At 41.0% G+C, this 23,532-nt stretch overlaps 1 protein-coding gene across 4 annotated transcripts in view; it reads left to right on the forward strand.

Annotated features, from left to right (window-relative positions):
- Positions 1 to 23,532, forward strand: part of PDE1C (phosphodiesterase 1C) — a 1,393,842-nt gene that overhangs the window by 1,224,335 nt on the left and 145,975 nt on the right. For all 4 annotated transcript variants that reach the window (XM_044293926.1, XM_044293925.1, XM_044293928.1 and 1 more), the window contains 2 exons: positions 1,036 to 1,137; positions 21,358 to 21,478. In XM_044293926.1, the coding sequence (XP_044149861.1) occupies positions 1,036 to 1,137; positions 21,358 to 21,478 (223 nt within the window). The remainder of the gene's footprint in view (positions 1 to 1,035; positions 1,138 to 21,357; positions 21,479 to 23,532) is intronic.

Here is a 23,532-nt window from a genome sequence, read left to right on the forward strand (position 1 = left end):
TTCATCAACAGGGGGACATGTGATTGGCTGCAGTGGTCAGCTATTTGGGTATACACAATCACAGAGAGAAGGCTGTCAGTCACTGATAGGACCTCCTGCTTCACTTCAAAGCCCAGAATGAGCACAGATATAAATGCATACATTAAAAGTTTTACTGAATCTTTTCCCATTAAACTATATGTTAATCTGCTCAGATGTTCCTGCTCTATAACATGCTGCCTGCAGCTAAGATACCATCAGTTACCTTTGACAAATTATTGAAAGCAATTGTATTTTTTATGTCTTCAGCATGGCTAGGGTTAAATGTTAAAGGGTATTACATTTTTATTTAGTCATTTATGAAATACATGTTTCTAATATGCATAAGTGTATACTACTACATACCTTTGTTATATAGTATAGTTGAACACTAAAAAAATTCCTGTGGCAGAGATCAATTGACACACCCTCCTCCTGTGATCAGGGAGTGCCATTTATCAGGGGTATTCCTTAACTATCAGGCAATTGTGGGATATCGTGTGGATTTAAGTTTGGAATAAACTAGAAATCCCAGATCTCTGCTGATCCTTACCCAGTCTACACAGCAAAGCTGACAAGTAGAAAACCGAAAATGTCTGTGTGCACCCTAGTGGCCAATGTGAAAAACTGCAGTATTTCTGGATTTTATTTTTAATATGGATAAAATATGCTTGTAATAATTTATATATAATTTTCCGATGAAGTATTCTATCCAAAACATAGCTGAAGTGCTCAAGACATATCAGATAACCTTGACTATTTTGCCAGTGCAGTAGAAAACAGCTCAATTAATTTTTTATTTTATTCATTTTAGGCAGAGTTAATGACCTGACTAACTGGCTCACACTAGATTTGATACTTAAAAATGTAAGCTTAGCTCCTCAGAATTAAGATATTTGCAAGAGGTTTGTGACACGTATGGTTTGTAGTGGAAATGTCACATACAATTAGCAGATGCACAAGGAAACTAATGTCTTACACATTCTTTTTCTTTTCTGCCTTATGATAACCCTGAAGGGAATTCCGGGCCTTGGTGATTGAGATGGTGTTGGCCACAGATATGTCCTGTCACTTCCAACAAATCAAAGCAATGAAGAATGCTTTGCAGCAGCCGGAAGGGTGAGCAACATTGTTGTGATGTCCTATGGTAAAAGGTTATAGTAAATACTGATAGGCTGTTATTATTTTGCACTTCAAATGCATCATTTTATAAAAGCTTTAGTGTGAGGCTTTCTGAAGTCTTCTCATGCTCTTTAAACATTTAATAATTAAAGATCAAAGTTCACATTCACAAAAATGCACAAACCCTCTTCAATAAGCATAATAGTTAGGACAGACATATAAAGTATGTTTGTGTGCAATGTGAATTAGACAGGTATTAAAAATTCTGCCATGTTATAATATTGAACTGCATTCAGAATAGTTGCTACTAGCAGTGTATGTTATTGTATGCTAATAAATTACTGCTAATTGTAGATTGTAAAATAGCTTCAATTTGGAATCAAACTATATAATCCAAGTAATCAAACTATATAATATAGAATATAGTCTACTGTGTGTTATTCATCTACAAACATAGCAAGCACAGTCACATCTATGAAAAACTATTGTCTAAGTATAGGGTATAGCTCATTTTGCTAAATTACAGACAACAAAAGTTGCAAGAGGGCTAGATGACATGGAGGAACACATAATTGCACAATCAATACACATACTGTAGATGTGCAAAGGAGCTGCACCCACAAGATATATTTGAGATGTATCATTTCTTTTTTTTCTTCTTTTAAACAAATTTTATTAACGTTCCAATATTATCCATCAACTTGAAAAAAGAAAACATATCATTTTCAACATTTTTTTCACCCTGATTCCCCACCCAAAAATCCCCCCCATTTGCGATGTGTCCTCCCTTCACCACCACCCCTCCGTAACCAGACCGAGGAGTAGTGGGTAAGGGGGGGGTGGAGAGCAGGGAAAGCACTAAGAGTTCCAGTCTCCCCAAATTTCACTCCATTTTTTCTCTGTATTTCTCTGCTTATACAGAATATATTCATATCTCTTGTTACTATTCACCAGGTTTAACCATGTATTCATGGTGGGACTATTTTGCAAGAACCAAGATCAGAAGTCTTGACAAAAACATTATCTGAAACAAAAGATTTTTTTTATATTGCTGACAGCGCACCTTGGCAAGCTCGCCCAGCACCCAACATTCCGCAGTGAAAGGGATCCGCACATTGAATTTTCCCTCAATATATTTATGGATAGCCCCCCAATATTGTTTCAGCTCTGGACAGGACCAAAACATATGGAAATAGTCTGCTTCAGGAGCATTACACCTAGGACAATTAGAATCATTCCTGATACCACATCTATTAAGCCAAAGAGGTGTGACATAAAGTCTATGTAGAATATTGAACTGTACCACAGCGTGATTAAAATTATGTGAAACTAATTTTAAATTCAGCGTTACCTTCTCCTGGTCATCCATATTAATCATTGGGCATTTATTTTGCCAAGCCGTCTAACCCGAGGATGGAGGACCTCCAAATTGTGCTATAAGTAAATTTTTATAAAATTGAGAAATCTTCATCTTTGGACCCAAATTTCCTATCCAATCATTAAATTGTGTAGATGTGTGTATTCCAAGACTATTTTTTGTTTTACTCCTGGAAAGTGCTGATCTTAATTGTAAATACCGAAACCATAATAATTTCTGTGATTTTTCTCTTTGTCATAATTCTGTAAATGAAACAATATCTCCATTGCCTACTACCTGTGTCACATATAAAATATTACTTTTATGCCAATATTGATCCCTACCTAATTTATCTAAAGTTTGTAGTGCCGGTTATACCACAAAGGAGTGCATTCCAGTGAACCCCTCACCCCACACCAAAGTCTAATAGAATACCATGACTTCATAAAAAGATTCCTAGCAGATCTAAATTCCTTATCAGAGTCGGTCAATTGATCAGACTCCAATAAAGTAAAAAAAGTTATCATATGGGGATCCATTAACTAAATACCTGCAGAGTGGACTATCCTTCCACTCTCGGAAAAAGCAAAACTGTGCAGCTAAAAAATAACCAAGGGAGATTAAGCCCTCCCCTCTCCAACGGCTTATACCAATGCTCTAACTTAAGGCTTGCGAGTTTCCACCTCCAAAGTAAATCGTTAATAATTATTTCGATTAACTTAAAAAACCTATCTGCAATCTAAACTGGAGAGTTCCTAAATACATAGAGTAACTGGGGAAGAATCAACATCTTAACTAGAGATAATCTGTCAGCCTTCAACAAGGGTAGGCAAAGCCATGTTGTTATTTTTGATCTTAGCTTATTTATCAATAGAATTAAATTGAGCGGAATAAAATCTTCCACCCTGGGCGAGACTGTAATACCCAGGTACTCAAAGGACTTGGACATTTTCAAGATGTTCAAAGGGCTCTCATTAGGGAGTGTAAATTTATCTAAGGGCATATTTATACTATCTAATGCCATAAGCGTAGTTTTATCCCAATTTACGACCAGACCTGAAACTTCCCCGAAGGAATTTATCATTTGGATAATATTTAACAGGGTAGATTGTGTCTGTTGTACATAAAATAAAATATCATCTACATATAGAGAAATACGATCTTCCATTCCTAATACCTCAAATCCTAGAATCATAGAGTCTTGTCTAACCCTAGCAGCCATTGGCTCAATGTAGATGTCAAATAAAAGAGGAGAAAGTGGACATCCCTGGCGAGTGCCTCTAATAATGTTAATAAACCTAAGGCCAAAACCCATCCTATGAAGCACTCTCCATAAAAATCCCCACTCAACTCTATCAAAGGCCTTAGACGCATCTATTGACAGAATAGATCTTGAGGGCCCTCCAGATGTCTGTAAATTAGAAAAAAGACAGTGTCGATTATGATGGGTCCCTTTATTAGGAATAAAGCCGTTTTGGTCTGGATGTATAATTGATGTCATAACACTGGATACCCTCATAGCTAGAATATTAGATAAGAGTTTAGCATCTGTATTAAGGAGGGAAATAGGTCTATATGACCCCAGATTATTAGGGCCTTTACCCTTCTTTAATATTACTGTAATAACAGCCTCTGTCATTGTTTCTGGAAGGGCTCCGTCCTTTATTGAATCAGAGAGTGTTCTCCACAGATGCGGAAGAGTAACCTCCTTGTATTTACCGTAAAACTCATACGGGAGTCCATCCAATCCAGGGTAGGAATTACCCGAACAGGCGTTGATTTCATCCTCTATCTCTTCAGGACATAAATCCTTCTCCAGACTTTTTTTTGGACTGTCTGTAAGAACTGGAAGGGAAATGGAATCCAAGTATGAGTCAATCGTATCCCCCGAGAGAGAGAACATTCTCTGATTTATATAATTTACAAAAATACTCTATGAATATTTCTATTATTCCCTCCTGATCTTCCACTATAGTGCCATCAGGCATGGAGATACTACGAATCTCCTTCTTTGGATCCTGGCTAGCTATTACCCTAGCCAGCATCTTCCCAGGGCGACCTGCCTCTGAGAAGTATTTCTGTCCTCTAAAGAATAGCCTCTGTTAAGCTTTATCCAAAAGAAAGTCAGAAAGGGCCTGACTTGTCCTCTGCATAATCTCCCTACCTTCCTCTGTTTTTACCTTGGCATATCTGGCCATTACTGCAGCAGCTGTTCCCTCCAGTTCTTTCTCCTTCTTAGCATAGAATTTACTCAGGTTTGCAATTGTACTAATAAAAATCCCTCTCATAAACGCTTTGAAAGCATCCCATACATAATGAGATTTAGCTGAGGCATAATTCCTATCCCAAAAATAGATAATCTCATTTTCTATCTGGTTATGATTGTCAATTATTAATAGCCAATGGGGGTTCAATCTAAATGGGGGTTTCATTCTAAAGTCGTTCAAGACCATAAATAGCTCTATTAAGAACAGGATATGATCTAAGACGGATCTGGCCTAATATTTCATCCGTTTAAAGGGAGTCTGTCACCTTCATATGGCCATATACCTGATTGTAATGGTACCTTTGTCTTTGTCTTTAGACTTGCACCAGCAGGAAAAAACAAAGTTAAATTCATATGCAAATGAGCACTCGCAAGTGCCCAGGGGCGGATTTCAGTGTGTAGGTGCCCAGGCTGCTCTGCCTTCTTTTCACTTTACTCCTCCCCAGCCTCTGCCTTTGCCCGCCCTCCAAGTCCGGACCTATTGATGAGGCAAGAGACTTGGAGGGCGTTCAAAGGCAGAGGCTGGGGAGGAGTAAAGTGAAAAGAAGGCAGAGCAGCCTGGGCATCTAAACACTGAAAGCCGCCCCTGGGCACTTGCGAGTGCTCATTTGCATATGAATTAAACTTTGTTTTTTCTGCTGGTGCAAGTCTAAAGACAAAGGTACCATTACAATCCTGTATAGATGTGCTACAGATCCATGTAAGCACTGTATATGGCCATATGGAGGTGACAGACTCCCTTTAATACAGTTTAAATAACCTTTGTTTATCAGGGCCAAATCAATTCTAGACATAGAGCTTCCAGATTTACTAACACAGGAATAAACTCTTTCCCAAACATCCACGAAGCCCACCTCTTGGCAAAACCGTACCATGGGGGACCCCTGGGCCGGGTAATACCTATTCCCTCCCATAGAGATGTATACTTTTGTAAAGTCACTTTGCAGGAGTCTACTTGGTCATAATTTGAACCAAATTTATCAAATGTCACAGGATGTCTAATAAATTTGGCACATCTTCAAGTATGTTTTGAGATATTACTTCACACTTCACTATCTACATTACCCAGTAACCTTGCAACAATCGTTGCAACTTTGTGACCTCTTAGTGACAATCCCGGTTTTGGCCTTAATGACAGCAATTTTTTTCATTTTTTCATCGTTGCATTCCAAGAGCTATAACTTTTTTTATTTTCAGTCAATGCAGCCATATAAGGGCTTGTTTTTTTTTTTTGTTTTTTTTTAGCAAAATGTAGTTTCTTAATGGCACCATTTTGGGATGGACATAACTTACTGATTAACCTTTTATTAACTCTTTTTGGGGAGGGATAAAAACAGCAATACTGCCACTAAGTTCGTACTTTATACATTTTGCAGCATTTATTTTTTGGCATAAATAGTCTGATAACTTTATTCTCTGGGTCATTCTGATTATAGAGATACCAAATACATATAACTTTTTTCACGTTTGCATAATAAAAAACATTTAAAAAATATGTTTGAATTGCCACTTCCCAATTTTTCATTCTATGTGTTAGGGCTTTATTTTTGTGGGACAAATCGTACTTGTTATTCACAATTACGGGATAAACTACATGATAATTGTGTAGTGAAGCTTGTTATGAATATGGCAATACCAACTATGTTAAGGCTTTTTTTTGCCATTGAAGACTACAGTTAAGCAGACACCTGAATGTTCAGGTACGACGGGTTCGGCCAAAATTCACAAAAAAGTTCGAGTTCGGGACCCGAACTTGACTCAAACTTGACCCCAATCCCCATTGAAGTCAATGGGGGCCCGAACATTTGAGCACTAAAATAGTTGTAAAAAAGTAATGAAAAGGGCTAGAGGGAAGCAAATGGCAGCAAAATGTGGCTAAGAGCATGGCAAGTGCTCTGCAAACAAATGTGGATAGGGAAATTACTTAAAATAACATAAAATACGTAAAAATAAAAATTATAATCTTGATCTTGGAGGACGAGGTCGATATGTAGTAGGAGGTTGAGGAGGCGTTGGATGTGGCAGTGTGGAAGCAGCGGTGGAGGATGAAGAGGTAGCCTACACTGTTTTTTGGTTTTATTTATTCATTTTTTTTTGTTTAAATTAGGGTACACCCCAAAACCAGGCCATATTCCCAATTTGTAGACCCAGAAGTTGAAGGGGGCAGACCCATCAGTCAGTACGTGTAGGCGTGTGCACACATACTGCTCCACCATGTTGCGCGTCCCGTGATGTCCACAATCCAATTGGATATCTGCTCTATCGACTTTCGATGTTCTTTTCTGCGCCTACCATGGTGATCATGGTTAGCGGCAAATCAGGGTCCCACGCCGGAGAGGGAGCGTGAGAAAGGGATACCACATCCAAGGGAGGTAAATATATGAAATTAAATGTGATCGAGCAGAAATGTGGGAGAAATTATCAAAGTGGTAGGATCAAATGAAAGAAGGGGGCGCACGGCAATTGCCCACTCCCGACTCAGGGAGGTAGTGTCAATAGATAACAATACAGGATGCCCTGTTATTGGAATGATTAATAAAACATTATTGGGAATGTCACTGGAATATTTTGGATTTGGAAACGTTAGACACTTTGTTAACTCTGATCGCACGTCCCGATGATATCCACGATCCAATTGTATATCTTCTCTATCAACTTTCAAAGTTCTTTTCTGTGCCTACCATGTTGATCACGGTTAGCTGCGAATCAGTGATCCACTCCGGAGAGGGAGCGTAAGAAAGGCTGCAATGTGATTGAGCAGAAATGTGGGACAAATTATTAACACCTTAAGGACCAAGCTCATTTTCACCTTAAGGACCAGGCCATTTTTTGCAAATCTGACCAGTGTCACTTTATGTGGTGATAACTTTAAAACACATATTGTACTTTATGACACTGGTAAAATGAAGTAAAAAAAAAATATTTTTATTTATAAAAAAATACCAGATTTACCAAACATTTGTAAAAAATTGCAAATTTCCAAGTTTCAATTTCTCATAGTAATACCTCCAAACATAGTTATTACTTTACATTCCCCAAATGTCTACTTCATGTTTGCATCATTTTGGGAATTATATTTTATATTTTGGGGATATTACAAGGCTTAGAAGTTTGGAAGCAAATCTTGAAATTGTTCTGAACTTTTCAAAAACCCAATTTTTAGGGACCAGTTCAGGTCTGAAGTCACTGTGTGAGGCTTATATAATAGAAACCACCCAAAAATGATACCCTCAAGGTATTCAAAACTGATTTTACAAACTTTGTTAACCCTTTAGGTGTTCCACAAGAATTAATGGAAAATAGAGATACAATTTCAAAATTTCACTTTTTTGGCAGATTTTCAAGTTTAATAATTTTTTTCCAGTTACAAAGCAAGGGTTAACAGCCAAACAAGACTCAATATTTATGGCTCTGGTTTTGTAGTTTACAGAAACACCCCATATGTGGTCGTAAACCACTGTACAGGCACACGGTAGGACACAGAAGGAAAGTAATGCCATACGGTTTTTGAAAGGCAGATTTTGCTAGACAGTTTTTTTGGGCACCATGTCCCATTTGAAGCCCCCCTGATGCACCCCTAGAGTAGAAACTCCATAAAGGTGACCCCATCTAAGAAACTACACCCCTCAAGGTATTCAAAACTGATTTTAAAAATGTTGTTAACCCTTTAGGTGTTACACAAGTATTATTGGCAATAAGAGATGAAATTTCAGAATTAAAATTTTTGGGCAAATTTTCCATTTTACTATTTTTTTTCCAGTTACAAAGCAAGGGTTAACAGCCAAACAAAACTCATTATTTATGGCCCTGATTCTGTAGTTTACAGAAACACCCCATATGTGGTCGTAAACTGCTGTACGGGCACATGGCTGGGCGCTGAAGGAAAGTAATGCCATACGGTTTTTGAAAGGCAGATTTTTCTAGACAGTTTTTTTGGACACCATGTCGCATTTGAAGCCCCCCTGATGCACCCCTAGAGTAGAAACTCTATAAAAGTGACCCCCATCTAAGAAACTACACCCCTCAAGGTATTCAAAACTGAATTTACAAATGTAGTTAACCCTTTAGGTGTTCCACAAGAGTTATTGCCAAATACAGATGAAATTTCAGAATTTCAATTTTGGGGCAAATTTTCCATTTTACTATTTGTTTTCCAGTTACAAAGCAAGGGTTAACAGACAAACAAAATTCATTATTTATGGCTTTGATTCTGTAGTTTACAGAAACACCCCATATGTGGTCGTAAACTGCTGTACGGCCACATGGCAGGGCGCAGAAGGAAAGGAATGCCATACGGTTTTTGGAAGGCAGATTTTGCTAGACAGTTTTTTTGGACACCATGTTCCATTTGTAGCCCCCCTGATGCACCCCTAGAGTAGAGACTCCAAAAAAGTGACCCCATTTTATAAACTACGAGATAGGGTGGAAGTTTTGTTGGTACTAGTTTAGGGTACATATGATTTTTGGTTGCTCTATATTAAACTTTTTGTGAGGCAAGGTAACAAGAAATAGCTTTTTTGGCACCGTTTTTTTTTGTTATTTACAACATTCATCTGACAGGTTAGATTATGTGGTATTTTTATAGAGCAGGTTGTCATGGACGCGGCGATGCCTAATATGTATACAATTTTTTAAACAAAAAAAATCATGTTCTAGTGTTTCCATAGTCTAAGAGCCATAATTTTTTCAGTTTTTGGGCGATTATCTTGGGTAGGGTATGATTTTTGCGGGATGAGATGATGGTTTGATTGGCGCTATTTTGGGGTGCATATGACTTTTTGATCGCTTGCTATTACACTTTTTGTGATGTAAGGTGACAAAAAATTGTTTATTTAGCACAGTTTTTTTTGTTTACGGTGTTCATCTGAGGAGTTAGCTCATGTAATATTATTATAGAGATGGTCGATACGGACGCGGCGATACCTAATATGTATACTTTTTTTTTATTTATGTAAGTTTTACACAATAATATCATTTTTGAAACAAAAAAAAATCATGTTGAAGTGTCCCCATAGTTTTTTTATTTTTTGGGCCATTGTCTCATGTAGGGTCTCATTTTTTGCGGGATGAGGTGATGGTTTGATTAATACTATTTTTGCGTACATGCAACTTCTTTAATCACTTTTATTACCTTTTTTGGGAAGTAAGGTGGGCAAAATTTCCTGATAGTTTTTATTTTTTTATTTTTATGGCGTTCACCGTGTGGGGAAAGTAACATGACCGTTTTATAGATCAGGTCGTTACAGACGCGGCGATACCTAATATGTGTAGTGTATTTTTATTTATTTTTTTTTCATTCGGTGATAAATGTGTTTTTATTATCTTCATTATCTAAATTTTTTGGACCCAGACCCACTTGATTCTTGAAGATCCAGTGGGTCTGATGTCTGTATAATACAGTACAAGTAAACTACAGAAAGCGCTGCAAACCGCAGGTCTGAATTGACCTGCGGTTTGCAGCGATCACCGATACGCGAGGGGGTCACAGGACCCCCCTCGGCATAGACCCTGGGTGCCTGGCTGTGTGTAACAGCCGACACTCAGCGCTGTCACCATGTCTGCAGACATGGTGACAGTTTAATGCCAGGACGAGTATACTCGTTCTGGAGCGATAAGTATCAGTGCTCCAGGACGAGTATACTCGTCCTTAACATGTTAAAGCAGAAGGATCGAATGAAAGGGCCAATTAAAGACAAATTTTTGAAATTTAAGTTCCTGTCACCTATGCAGAGCAGGGGTTTTTCATCGCCAGAAATGGGTTAATGTCACCCACCATTGGAACAGATGATTTTTTAAAATTTCGGCCTTTGTCAACTATGCAGAGCAGGGGTTTATTCATTGCAAAAATAGTAAAATGTCACCCAAGAATGTAACAGAAAAATTAATGAAATTTTTTAACCTGTCTGCTAGGTAGAGCAGGGGTATATCACAGCCAAAAATTGGTGAATGTCACCTGACAATGTAACAGAAAAATGTGTAAAATGTATTAACCTGTCTACTAGTTAGAGCAGGGGTATATCACAGCAAAAAAATTGGTGAATTTCACCCGAAAATGTAACAAATTAAGTAAGACAAATTTGTAAGACAAATTAGTGAAATGACATTAAAAAAAATCTTAATGTATGAGGTGGAGGTCCATATGGAGTAGGAGGTTTACGTAGCAGTGTAGGTGGAAGCAGCGGTGGAGGAGGACGAGGTAGCCAACATTGTTTTTTGGTTTAAATTATTATTTTTATTTAAATTAGGGTACACCCCAAAAGAGTGAGGAATATCAAACATACAACAATGAGCAATTGCGCTGGAGTATAATAATGGTTGGGTAAGGCCGGTATACATGTTTATTCTGCACAAGGTACGGACAAGTCCTGTGGGATCCATGCCTGGTTTATTTTAATGAACGTGAGCTTGTCCACATTGGCTGTGGACAGGTGGCTGCATTTGTCTGTGATAACACCCCCTGCCATGCTAAACACACGTTCAGACAATACACTGGCTGCAGGGCAGGCCAGCACCTCCAAGGTGTAAAGGGTAAGCTCAGACCATGTGCCCAATTTGGAGAACCAGAAGTTGAAGGGGGCAGACCCGTCATTCAGTACGTGTAGGCATGTGCACATACTGTTGCTGAAATGCTGCCTCCTGCTAAGACGTTCCATATCAGCTGGTTGTGCTGGTTGTTGTGGCGTGCTGACAAAGCTTTTCCACAATTTGGCCATGCACACCCTGCCTTCTGAGGTGCTGGTGGTGCCCCAGCTGTGTTGGCGACCTCTTCCTCCTCATCTGCCTTGTGCTTCCACTGTGCTGCTGCTGTCAGGTGGGAATGCCACTAGCAGCGCGTCTACCAGAGTGCATCCTACGATCACGCTCCAGTGACAGAATTAAGGATGATACATTGTCCTTGTAACAGGGATCCAGCAGCGTGGCCACCCAGTAATCAGCACAAGTTAGAATGTGGGCAACTCTGTAGTCATTGCAGAGACACTGCAGCATGTAATCGCTCATGTGTGCCAGGCTGCCCAGAGGCAACCAAAAGCTGTTCTCTGTGGGAGGTGTATCGTCCGTGTCCTCTGTATCCCTCTAGCCACGCACCAGTGATGGCCATGAGCTGGTTTAGGTGCCACCCTGCTGTGAACACGGTTCCGCCTCCTCCATCTCCTCATCCTCCCGAACTGTGCCCTGACTGGACAATTGTGTACCTGGCATTTGTGGGTGCAGGAACCCACCCTCGGAGCCACTTGTGAATGACTGGCCAGAAACCCTATGAAATGATCCCTCTTCCTCCTCCTCCTCCTGTGCCACATCCTCTTCCATCATCGCCAGAAGTGTTTTTTCAAGGAGGCATAGAAGTGGGATAGTAACGCTGAGAATGGCGTTATCGGGACTGGTCATGTTGGTGGAGTACTTGAAACAGTGCAACAAGGAACACAGGTCTCGCATGGAGGCCCAGTCATTGGTGGTGAAGTGGTGCTGTTCCACAGAGCAACTCACCCATACATGCTGCAGCTCACCTGCTGCTGCTCGCACAGTCTGGCCACCATGTGCAAGGTGGAGTTCCACCTTGTGGGCACGTCCCATATGAGGCGGTGAGCAGGAAGGCCGAAATTATGCTGCAGCGCTGACAGGCGAGCAGCAGGGTGAGAACGGCGAAAGCGCGCACATATGGCCCACACTTTCTGCAGCAGCTCTGACATATCTGAGTAATTTTTAAGGAGCCTCTGCACCACCAAATTCAGCTCATGCGCCAGGCAAGGAATATGCGTCAAACCGGCTAGTCCCAGAGCTGCTAACGAGACTTCGCCCATTATCGCACACCACCAGGCCGGGCTTGAGGCTCACTGGCACCAACCACTCATCAGTCTGTTGTTCAAGGCCCTTCCACAGCTCTTGCGTGTTGTGGGGTTTGTCCTCCAAACAGATACATTTTAAAACTGCCTGCTGTCGTTTACCTCTGGCTGTGCTGAAGTAGGTGGTGAAGGTGTTACGCTGACTGGAGGAGGAGGCGGTAGAGGATGAGGAAGCAGAGTAGGAGGAGGAAGCAACAGGAGGCAAACTGAAGCGCCCTGCAATCCTCAGTGGTGGAAGGACATGCCCCAAACTGCTATCCGCCTCAGGCCCAGCCTCCACTGTATTTACCCAGTGTGCTGTTAGGGAGATATAATGTCCCTGACCGTGCTTACTGGTCTGCGTATCCGTAGTTAAGTGGACCTTGCCACAGATGGCGTTGCACAGTGGACACCTGATTTTGACCCCCACTTGGCTGTTCCTAGAAGGGATGGCTCGCCTGGAAAAGTAGTTGCGGCTGGGCACGACGTACTATAAAACTCTCCGTCTCCACCAGACGAAATGACAGCATTTCAAAGGCCAGTAATTTTGAAATGCATGCATTCAGGGGCAGGGATCGCGGGTGGGTAGCGGGGTACTTACTTTTCCGCTCCAGTATTTGGAAGATGGAGAGCTGAACGCTTGCGTGGGACCCAGGTGGTGGTGTTGCTGGCAGATCCTCTGATTGCAGGTTAGCAGGTGCCACTGTCACTCCAGAGGTGGATGAAGAGGCTAAAACTTCAGCAGAAGAGGAAGCAGAAGGAGCCAGAGACCTTTCTTGGTTTTTGAGGTGTCTACTCCACTGCAGCTCGTGCTTTGCACTTAGATGCCTGGTCATGCAGGCATTTTTGATTTATAAAGATCCTGATAATAAGTGTAAAACACCTCACATATTTGTTCAGGAGTTTTTAAAAACTGTCCCTTATAAATTTTTTGTATACAGGGGTTGATTTTTAACAATATTAACTAACATCCTACCCACCTTTTCACCCTCCCCAAAAAACTTAACACCATGGAAAAAAGTGCTGTTTGAGAATTTTCCATATATATTTTTAACCTTCTCTGTTTAAATTCCCATTTCTTAAGATTTCCCTCTAAAGGATTTTTTGCAGATCTCACTCTAGCCTCCTCTAACTTCCATTCTGCATTGTTTATATTTTCTTTTACTTTTTTTTCTGAAATTGTTCACTTCATTACACAAAACTCCCCTAAGCACGGCCTTTGCCGTATCCCAAGACACCTGTTTATTAGCCCGAAAAAATTACTTTAATTCCTCCTTAATGCCTTCCTTATCCTTCAACAACATTAACCAGTGGGAATTAAAAATAAATAAAATAGGAGCCTGTCTAGTCCTAAACTCCTCCTCCATAACCACTGCACAGTGGTTAGAGAGAGCCATAGGAACATATTTTATTTTTATTATTATTTTTTCCAATAGTTTTTTATTTCCCAAAATCATAACAATCCTCAACCAGGTTTGATGCGTTTTTTGAGTAGCAGGAGTAAGTTCTTTCTTCCGTATGCAGTAAACGCCAGACATCAACCAAATCAAATTCAGTAGAGATGAGCGAATTTAAAAAAAAATTGAATTGCCAATTTGCCGAATTTTTTGGGAAAAATTTGGGTCAATCCAAATAAATTAACGATGAATTACATTAAAAAACGTCTATTTCCTGGCTGTAGAGAGCCTTAATAGTAGTGTAGAACACTGTGCCTTGCAGTAACACGCATAGGGAGTCTGCTTTGGTAGTGAAATAACACTCTGAGTCCGTATGACATGCAGATGACAGGTGTCACTCTTAGAATCACTGCACACTTCAATTATTTGGGCAGTCATGGGACCAAAACTAACCTCAACTCAAGTATGAACTCAGCCTTAGGCTAAATTGCGGATCCGCATAAAAACGGATGACGTTCCGTATGGCATCCTTTTTTTGCGGATCCGTTTTTTTTTTGCGGATCCATTGTAATAATGCCTATCCTTGTCCACAAACTAGAAAAAAATTGGACATGCACTATTTTTTGGGCGGAGCAACGGAACGGACATACTGATGCGGACAGCACAGGGTGCGCTGTCCACATTTTTGCAGACCCATTGAAATGAATGGGTCCGCATCCTATCCGGAAAAAAAACTGAACGGACACGGAAACAAAATACTGTCATGTGCATGAGGCCTTACAGGTCAATGTTAGCGCCAAGAAGAAGCGCACTCCTTTTACACCGTTGTCAGCTGATTCCACATAGAAGCCTACAGAACCTGTTCTATTAAACGCCTATACAAGTAGAGCCCCTCTGAAAGAGTGGAGAGGGTGTCAGCAGATTTGTGTTGACATCACTGATTAATTTGCCCTTCCTTTGATCTGTCAGAACAATAACCCCCAAAAATGGATCCTGTCTGTGGAGCATACACAGATAGGATCCGTCGTGCGTCTCATTTTTCCTTCCTTCTGACAAATCAGAAGAAAGGTCAAATAAATGGTGATAGCCAAGCCAAAAGCCAAAATAGTGGACCAGTCAAGAAGTGGGGAGGGTGGAAACAGCATGACAAATCCACAGAGTCGACCTATGACATAGTGGTGAGGTGGAACCAGCATGAGGAGACCACAGAGTGGCACAATGACAGAGTCTGGAGGTGGAAGCAGTATGAGGAGACCACCAAGTGGCACAATGACAGAATCTGGAGGTGGCAGCAGTATGAGGAGGCCACTGAGTGGCACAATGACACGGTCTTGAGGTGGCAGCAGTATGAGGAGGCCACCGAGTGGCACAATGACACAGGCTGAAGGTGGCAGCAGCATGGGGAGGCCACCGAGTAGCACAAAGACAGAGTCTGGAGGTGGCAGCAGCAGCATCAGGAGAAGGCCATTGAGTGGCACAATGACAGAATCTAAAGTTGGCAGCAGTATGAGGAGGTCACCGAGTGGCAAAATGACAGAGTCTAGAGTTGGCAGCATCAGGAGAAGGCCACCGAGTGGCTCAATGACACAGTATGGAGTTTGAAGCAGTGTGAGGAGGCCAACGAGTGCCACATTGACAGAGTCTGGAGGTGGCGGCAGCATCAGGAGAAGGCCACGAGTGGCACAATGACAGAGTTTGGAGGTGGCGGCAGCATCAGGAAGCCACAGAGTGGCACAATGACAGAGTGTGGAGGTTGCAGCAGCATGAGGAGGCCACAGAGTAGCACAACCACGAGAGATTGTGAAGTTGGCACCAGCATGAGGAGGTCACACATTGACATGACAATGACAGATTGTGGAGGTGGCAGCAGAATGAGGAGGCCACAGAGTAGCACAACAACAAGAGATTGTGGAGGTGGCAGCAGCATGAAGAGGCCACAGAGTGGCATGACGATGAGAGATTGTGGAGGTGGCAGCAGCATGAGGAGGCCACTTCGGGTCTGCACGATTTAATAATACACGTTCTCCAGCACAAAAGGCTTGGCAAATTGATTGTCCGGGAATTTCCATTGAAGATTTGGATAATATATTGGCAAATTTAAGTTTAGTTTCTTATAATTTTAATCAAGTTTTGGTGCCATTTAAAATGAAATTTATAACAAATTTAATACAAAAAATTAAGTTTTGCCTAAGACAGGAGAGAATCCACCACTATACGGAAGTCTCAGAAATAAACTACTGCGCCTAACAGAAGCATCTGAGAAGGTCATGGAGCGTCCTGGTCATCCGTCATCTATTCGCCCCGCTGAAGAATTATTTTGAAAGTGTGTAGAAGCCACACAGGACCCCACGCTGCAGATTTATCATGGAGACACTGGATTTTATAATATTAATTATTATATTAAAAAAATGAATGAAGCCCCTTCGTCAACTGGTTCCCAAGTGCGATCAGCCACATCATCATCATCGAGTACTGTCTGTACATCACTGTCCTCCTCAATCATCTCTGGGTCGGGAGCCTGACCGCTCACAACACCAGCTCCTACGCCATTCTCCTCATCACTACTTGCCCGACTAGTGGAGGAAAGGACAGAGGCAGGTTGAGGACAGGTGAAGGTACAGGGCCTGCTCTCGGGCTATGTCAACTAAGGGTTGCGTCTGACGAACCCACCGACTGTTGGCTGGGCGTGTCTGATGTCTCTTGGGATGAAGTGGATGACCAAGTTAACCAATCAAGAACCTCTGGGTTGCTGGTAAAGACACGACCGCTAGATGACACAGGGAGCTCAGGCCTCTCACTAGGACTCCTGCTGCCATGCCCCCTTACTCTGCTGCGACCTCTGCCTGCGCCAGAAACATTTATGCCTCTGCCACTCCTCTGTGCATGTCCTGGCACTTCTCTATCTGACATATTTTTATCTGAACTAAATAAATTAAAAGCAAATTAAAACACCCCCAAAAGCGACAAATATATTTTTCTTTTTGTACTGAAATAGGCCACTAAACAATCTTGCCACAAATAACTGCAACAGTGAAGTGCGTATATATTTTTATTTCTGTACTGAATTAGGCCACTAAACGCTTTAAACATATATAACTGCAGAAGTGAACTGAGAATATATTTTTATTTTTGTACTGAAATAGGCCACTAAATGCTTTTGCAACAAATAACTGCAATGGTGAAGTGCGTATATATTTTCCTTTTTGTACTAAATAGGCCACTAAATGCTTTCAACACAAATAACTGCAACAGCGAAGTGTGTATATATTTTTCTTTCTGTACTGAAATAGGCCACTAAACGCTTTCAACATATATAATTGCAAAAGTGAACTGAGAATATATTTTATTTTTGTACTGAAATTGGCCACTAAATGCTTTTGCCACAAATAACTGTAACAGTGAAGTGCCTATGTATTTTTCTTTTTGCACTAAAATAGGCCACTAAACGCTTTCAACACATATAACTGCAGAAGTAATTTGAGAATATATTTTTATTTTTGTACTGAAATAGGCCACTAAATGCTTTTGCCACAAATAACTGCAACAGTGAAGTGAGTATGTATTTTTCATTTTGTACTACAGTAATATAGGCCTTTTAAATCCGCCTATTCTTTTGCTTCTTCAGGAGACTGAGAAAAAAGACACCTATCCTGATATTCTACCCGAAACTTAGCAGAAAAAAGCAGATTATAGCAGAATACTTTAGTCCAGCTAATCTCAATCTCCTTTTTATATCTGTATATTTGTTTCTACACTCATCTGTGGCCACCGAGTAATCCGGTTATAGGTTTATTTTCTTTCCCTCGATCTGAAATTTATTAGAGGATCTGGAATCTTGCAAAATAGCGTCACCGTCTTTGGAAAGAATAAACGTAACCAAAATTGGTCTTGGATAAGACCCTGGTATTCTCTTTTTTAAAAGGAATCCTATGGGCTCTTTCTATCACAAATGACTAAAGAATTCCAGGTTTACAACTTTACAAAAAACATTTCTTCATAAAATTAACACAATTAGTTCCCTCTATTCACTCAGATTTTTTTCTTCTAGTCCTATCTTCTAGGTCTATTAGTTATTTTCCATATCCATTTTTGTTTAAGAGAATCTGCATCCTTCTCCAGATCATCCCTAATAAAACTCACGTCTGTTTGCACCGTCTCAATCTGGATTGCCAATTTCCCCATTACATTTTCTAGTCTAGTCACCGTATGAAAAATCTCCTTTACCATTTTGGTATCAACTTCTGTTATTACCTCATTCATTTCTGTTCCCTGGGAGTCATTAGATACCACATTTTCACCTAGCTGGGAATCAAGTCCCTCTGCTGACTCTTTACCAAATTCAGAGGACCTTAGAGTGGGAGTTGAGGGAGTCAAATATTTATTTAATGCATTCTGTCTCAACCTAGTCTCCGACCCAGCTCCAGATCTCCTATTGTTACTGTGACCCTGTTGGTCCTCCCTATTTTTTGGCGGCATTTCTAATCCAAATTTTTTCCCAAATATTAAAAAAGGGAAAACCAGTACAGGGACAACACAATCACTGGCCCCCTTTTAGGAGCTATTAAGAGACTAACACAATATAACTCCCTCTTCCCTGCCTATCCATTAATATCTTAAAACACAACTTCAATCTTCTTAAACAGTATCAACAAAAAATAGGCCCAGTAATAAAAAAAAATTGAGGCTAAAATTTGACAGACCAGCAAATTAACAGAAAAGGTAAAAGACTGTTACAAAAGTTTAAGAGGAAATTAGTATGAAAAGAAAAGAAGCATGATAAATGGAACCATCTTAATATCAGTTAGCAACCCCATTACCACACCTGGACCCCCTCTCTCCTTCCTACAATCCAATATTTTACAGTTCCATCACAAGAGTCTTTCTTACATGTAACACACTGGGCAAATTAGAACCTAGGGATTAGCTGGCAAGCATAAACAAGATTAGCAAACGATGGACCAAATTGAGTGATGGAAGATTGTCATGGACGAGAAATGAATACAAATTAATAAATCCAGATCAAATATCAAAATATCAGCCCCAATTCCACTCCCAACGACTCTCTCTACTTCTTATATAGTCCAATATAGTGCAATTCAAGCACAAACGATCTTCTCAGACTGTCATCTGTTAGAGCAGCTGTTGGAGTTACACAAAGATGGTGCCCAAAAGGAGAGAAGTATGGTGAGATACTGTCCCCAACTACCACAATAACTGAAGCTTGAACGAGCCGGAGGTAGTAAAATCTAAAATGTAACGTTTAATGGACATTAATAAAAAGATACATACATAACAAATAGTGCTAAGTGTGTGCACACCACAATCGTGCCACAGACAAAAAATTCTGCCTTAGGGGCTCTTAATCAGCTAACACCATTAGGCTAGGTTCTGGACGGGTCGCCCGGGGTCGGGCCAGAGAAAATTCTAGGCCTGACAGGGATTTCTAGGTGCAGTAAGGTTTTACAGGACCCTGTCCGCATGAAAGATTGATCCCTGGTGAATCCCATCCACTGATAAGATCGTTCCTTTCTATTGAGTGGAATAAATACCCGATTTGGGGATTTCATGTGATTTGTTTATGTGGGTGTGACCGTGTTAGTCTCCTATGCTTAGTCCCCCATTGCAATATTTTTTGTCTGTGGCACGATTGTGGTGTGCAGACACTGAGCACTATTTGTTATGTTCGTATCTTTTTATTAATGTCCATTAAACGTTAAGTTTTAGATTTTAGTACCTCCGGTTCTTTTGAGCTGCAAATTTTTATCGCCCAGAATCTTCTACGAGAGTTTAGTATAAATTTTTAAGAAGTTGGAGAATAAGGGTTAACTGTCCAACAGGTGAGCAGGGTTAGCAGGCAGTTGAGGTTGGCAAATGTTTATCATCCAGAATCCATAAGGGGCTAGTATGAGTATTTTAAAAAACTGGAAATTGAAAGTCAGCTGTCCTTCAGGTGAGCACGGTTAACAGGTGGTTAAGGTTAGCAGGTTTTTATTCAAATCACGGATAGGAAGTTAGCTTATAGAGGAGACGCATACAATAAATACAGCATAATAATCCATACAGTACGTCCCCCTTTTTATTTTTATAGAGGTTTTCCATGAGTACTCCTTAGAGAGAAAAGTTTGTATACTTGTGGGGGAGGGGGCACCTGCTGTCAGTATTATACATCCCAGTCCACAGACTCCCCTTTATTCAAACAGTCATGGGGGAAAAACCCTCTAGCCTCCAACCAATACCTCCACTGAAGCATCCTCTCACCCTCCTTCCAGTACAACAATACCTGTGCCACCAGCCCTTGAAACCAACCCGCTCTCCCCAGCCTTTTTCACTGCCTCCACAATTCCAGATGAAAACAGCAACCATTTCCTCCTCCAACCATCTCAAGCCATTCAGGGTGAAACTGCATATGCCCCATCCATATACACCGGTCCTCAGCCTTGTCTTATTCCCTGGAGCGCTTCACCACTTCACTGCACCCGACCTCCATGCATCACGCACCATCTCCAGTGAGACCACATGGCCAACCCACCGCTCCAAGTAGCGAGGGAGGGGGGAGGAGGAGCTAGCATCAGACGTCAGACACTCTCATACCGCTCATGCCCCAATTCACTAAAGATTCTGATTCTTTAGAATGCCAATTTTTACAAATATTTGTGTTGCAATGCATTTCCATTCTATAGAATAGATGTTAAAGTTAGAAGTTAGGAAGGATAGTTTCCATTGTCTGTCAGTCATGGCACATGGACACATGTGGTCTTCTTAGAGTACACTGTAGGGGAAAAGACTTTATTACATTTCTGTAAAATAAAAAAAAATAAAAAATCTATCTATAGACAGTGTTGAACTGGGGTTTAGTGTTGAGCGTGAATATTCGAAATGCAAATTTTTATCTTGAATATCGCAACTTCAAGAATTCTTGAATATTTAGAATATAGTGCAATATATTTGTTTTTTGAATATTCGTCTATTTTTCCATCTGAACACATAATTCCTCACTGCTTCTTGCTTGTGGGCCAATGAGTCATTTGATTATTTTGAATATTATATATTCGAATTTGCAAATATTCGACGAATATTCTACAAAATATTTGAAAAATATAGCAAATTCGAATATTGCCCCTGCTGCTCATCACTATTGTGGTTCCTTGGGCCCACCAGAGGAAATCATTTTTGAGGCCCAATCTTTATATCATCAATAAAGTTTAATAGGTTTTGAATCAAAGAATCAGACCCTACTGGTAAATAATTGTCTCCAAAGGCAGCCAAATGTTTATTTTCTTCCATATCTTCAGGGCCCATTATAGTATAACAGCCAGGGACCACTGGCCCTATCTATAGATATCTTCCTGTTTATTGACTATTTGTTTTACTATGCAGGATTGACAAGCCAAAAGCCTTATCCCTGCTACTGCATACAGCAGACATAAGCCATCCAGCTAAAAACTGGGACCTCCATCATCGGTGGACCATGTCATTACTAGAAGAATTCTTCAGACAGGTATGATTGTGAACATAAAAATTATGTTAAAAAAGCCAATGTTTTATAAAATAGGATATACTTTCAGTCAAAATGAAGTTCATTTTCTAGAGCAATGAGATACCATGACTTGAAGTAGTGCTTCTCAAACTGTGAGGTTGAACTTACTGGGGAGGTCCCACTTAATTTTTAGTAAAGCACAGCTCGAAACATACAGTAAGTGGCCTTAGCAGTTATATGCTGCAAAGACTGTGGTCTGGGTGCAACATTATTCTTTTGTGCTTATTTTGTTCTATAAATTATGGGTTATGAATAGAGTTGAGCAGACACCTGGATGTTCGGGTTCGACGGGTTCGGCGGACCCGAACTTGACCCCGAACCCCATTAAAGTCAATGGGGACCCGAACTTTTGAGCACTAAAATAGCTCTAAAAATTTCATGGAAAGGGCTAGAGTTCTGCAAATGCCAGCAAAATGTGGTTAAGAGTAGGGATGAGCGAACTCGAACTGTATAGTTCGGGTTCGTACCGAATTTTGGGGTGTCCGTGACACAGACCCGAACCCGGACATTTTCGTAAAAGTCCGGGTTCGGGTTCGGTGTTCGTCGCTTTCTTGGCGCTTTTGTGACGCTTTCTTGGCGCTTTTTGAAAGGCTGCAAAGCAGCCAATCAACAAGCGTCATACTACTTGCCCCAAGAGGCCGTCACAGCCATGCCTACTATTGGCATGGCTGTGATTGGCCAGAGCACCATGTGACCCAGCCTCTATTTAAGCTGGAGTCACATAGCGCCGCCCGTCACTCTGCTCTGATTAGCGTAGGGAGAGGTTGCGGCTGCGACAGTAGGGCGAGATTAGGCAGATTAACTCCTCCAAAGGACTTGATTAATCGATCGATCTGCAGCTGTGCATCATTGAGCTGCTGAAATTCAATTGCTCACTGTTTTTAGGCTGCCCAGACCGTTTGTCAGTCACTTTTTTCTGGGGTGATCGGCGGCCATTTTGTGTCTTGTGGTGCGCCAGCACAAGCTGCGACCAAGTGCATTTAACACTCAATGGTGTTGTTTTTTGGCTAAAGCCTACATCAGGGTGAAGCTGTCACACCAAGTGCATTTAACCAGCAATAGTCTGTTTATTTTCTGGCCATATACTACATCAGGGGCAAGCTGCGCCTGTCACCAAGTGCATTTAACCCTCAATGGTGTGGTTGTTTTTTGGCTAAAGCCTACATCAGGGTGAAGCTGTCACACCAAGTGCATTTAACCAGCAATAGTCTGTTCATTTTTTGGCCATATACTACATCAGGGGCAAGCTGCGCCCGTCACCAAGTACATTTAACCCTCAGTAGTGTGGTTGTTCAAGCTGTCACACCAAGTGCATTTAACCAGCAATAGTCTGTTCATTTTTTGGCCATATACTACATCAGGGGCAAGCTGCGCCCGTCACCAAGTACATTTAACCCTCAGTAGTGTGGTTGGTCAAGCTGTCAAACCAAGTGCATTTAACCAGCAATAGTCTGTTCATTTTTTGGCCATATACTACATCAGGGGCAAGCTGCGCCCGTCACCAAGTACATTTAACCCTCAGTAGTGTGGTTGTTCAAGCTGTCACACCAAGTGCATTTAACCAGCAATAGTCTGTTCATTTTTTGGCCATATACTACATCAGGGGCAAGCTGCGCCCGTCACCAAGTGCATTTAACCCTCAGTAGTGTGGTTGGTCAAGCTGTCACACCAAGTGCATTTAACCAGCAATAGTGTGGTTATTTTTTGTCCATATCCCAGTCTAATTCTGTCAGTGAATCCATACCGGTCACCCAGCGCCTAAATACTAGGCCTCAAATTTATATCCCGCTAAATCTGTCGTTACCGCTGTACTGTTCTGGCTGGGCAAGTTATTTAGTGTCCGTCAAAGCACATTTTTTGTTCTGGGTTGAAATACAATTCCCAATTTAGCAATTTCCTAATTTAGTGGTTTCTGCTGTATCAGAGCTATTTGAAATCTATCCCTAAAAGGGTATATAATATTCAAGGTGCACATAGGGTCATTCAGAATAACTTCACACACACGCTACTGTGCA

This window comes from Bufo gargarizans, chromosome 5 (assembly GCF_014858855.1).
Source record: "Bufo gargarizans isolate SCDJY-AF-19 chromosome 5, ASM1485885v1, whole genome shotgun sequence".
Classification (NCBI taxonomy): Eukaryota; Metazoa; Chordata; class Amphibia; order Anura; family Bufonidae; genus Bufo; species Bufo gargarizans.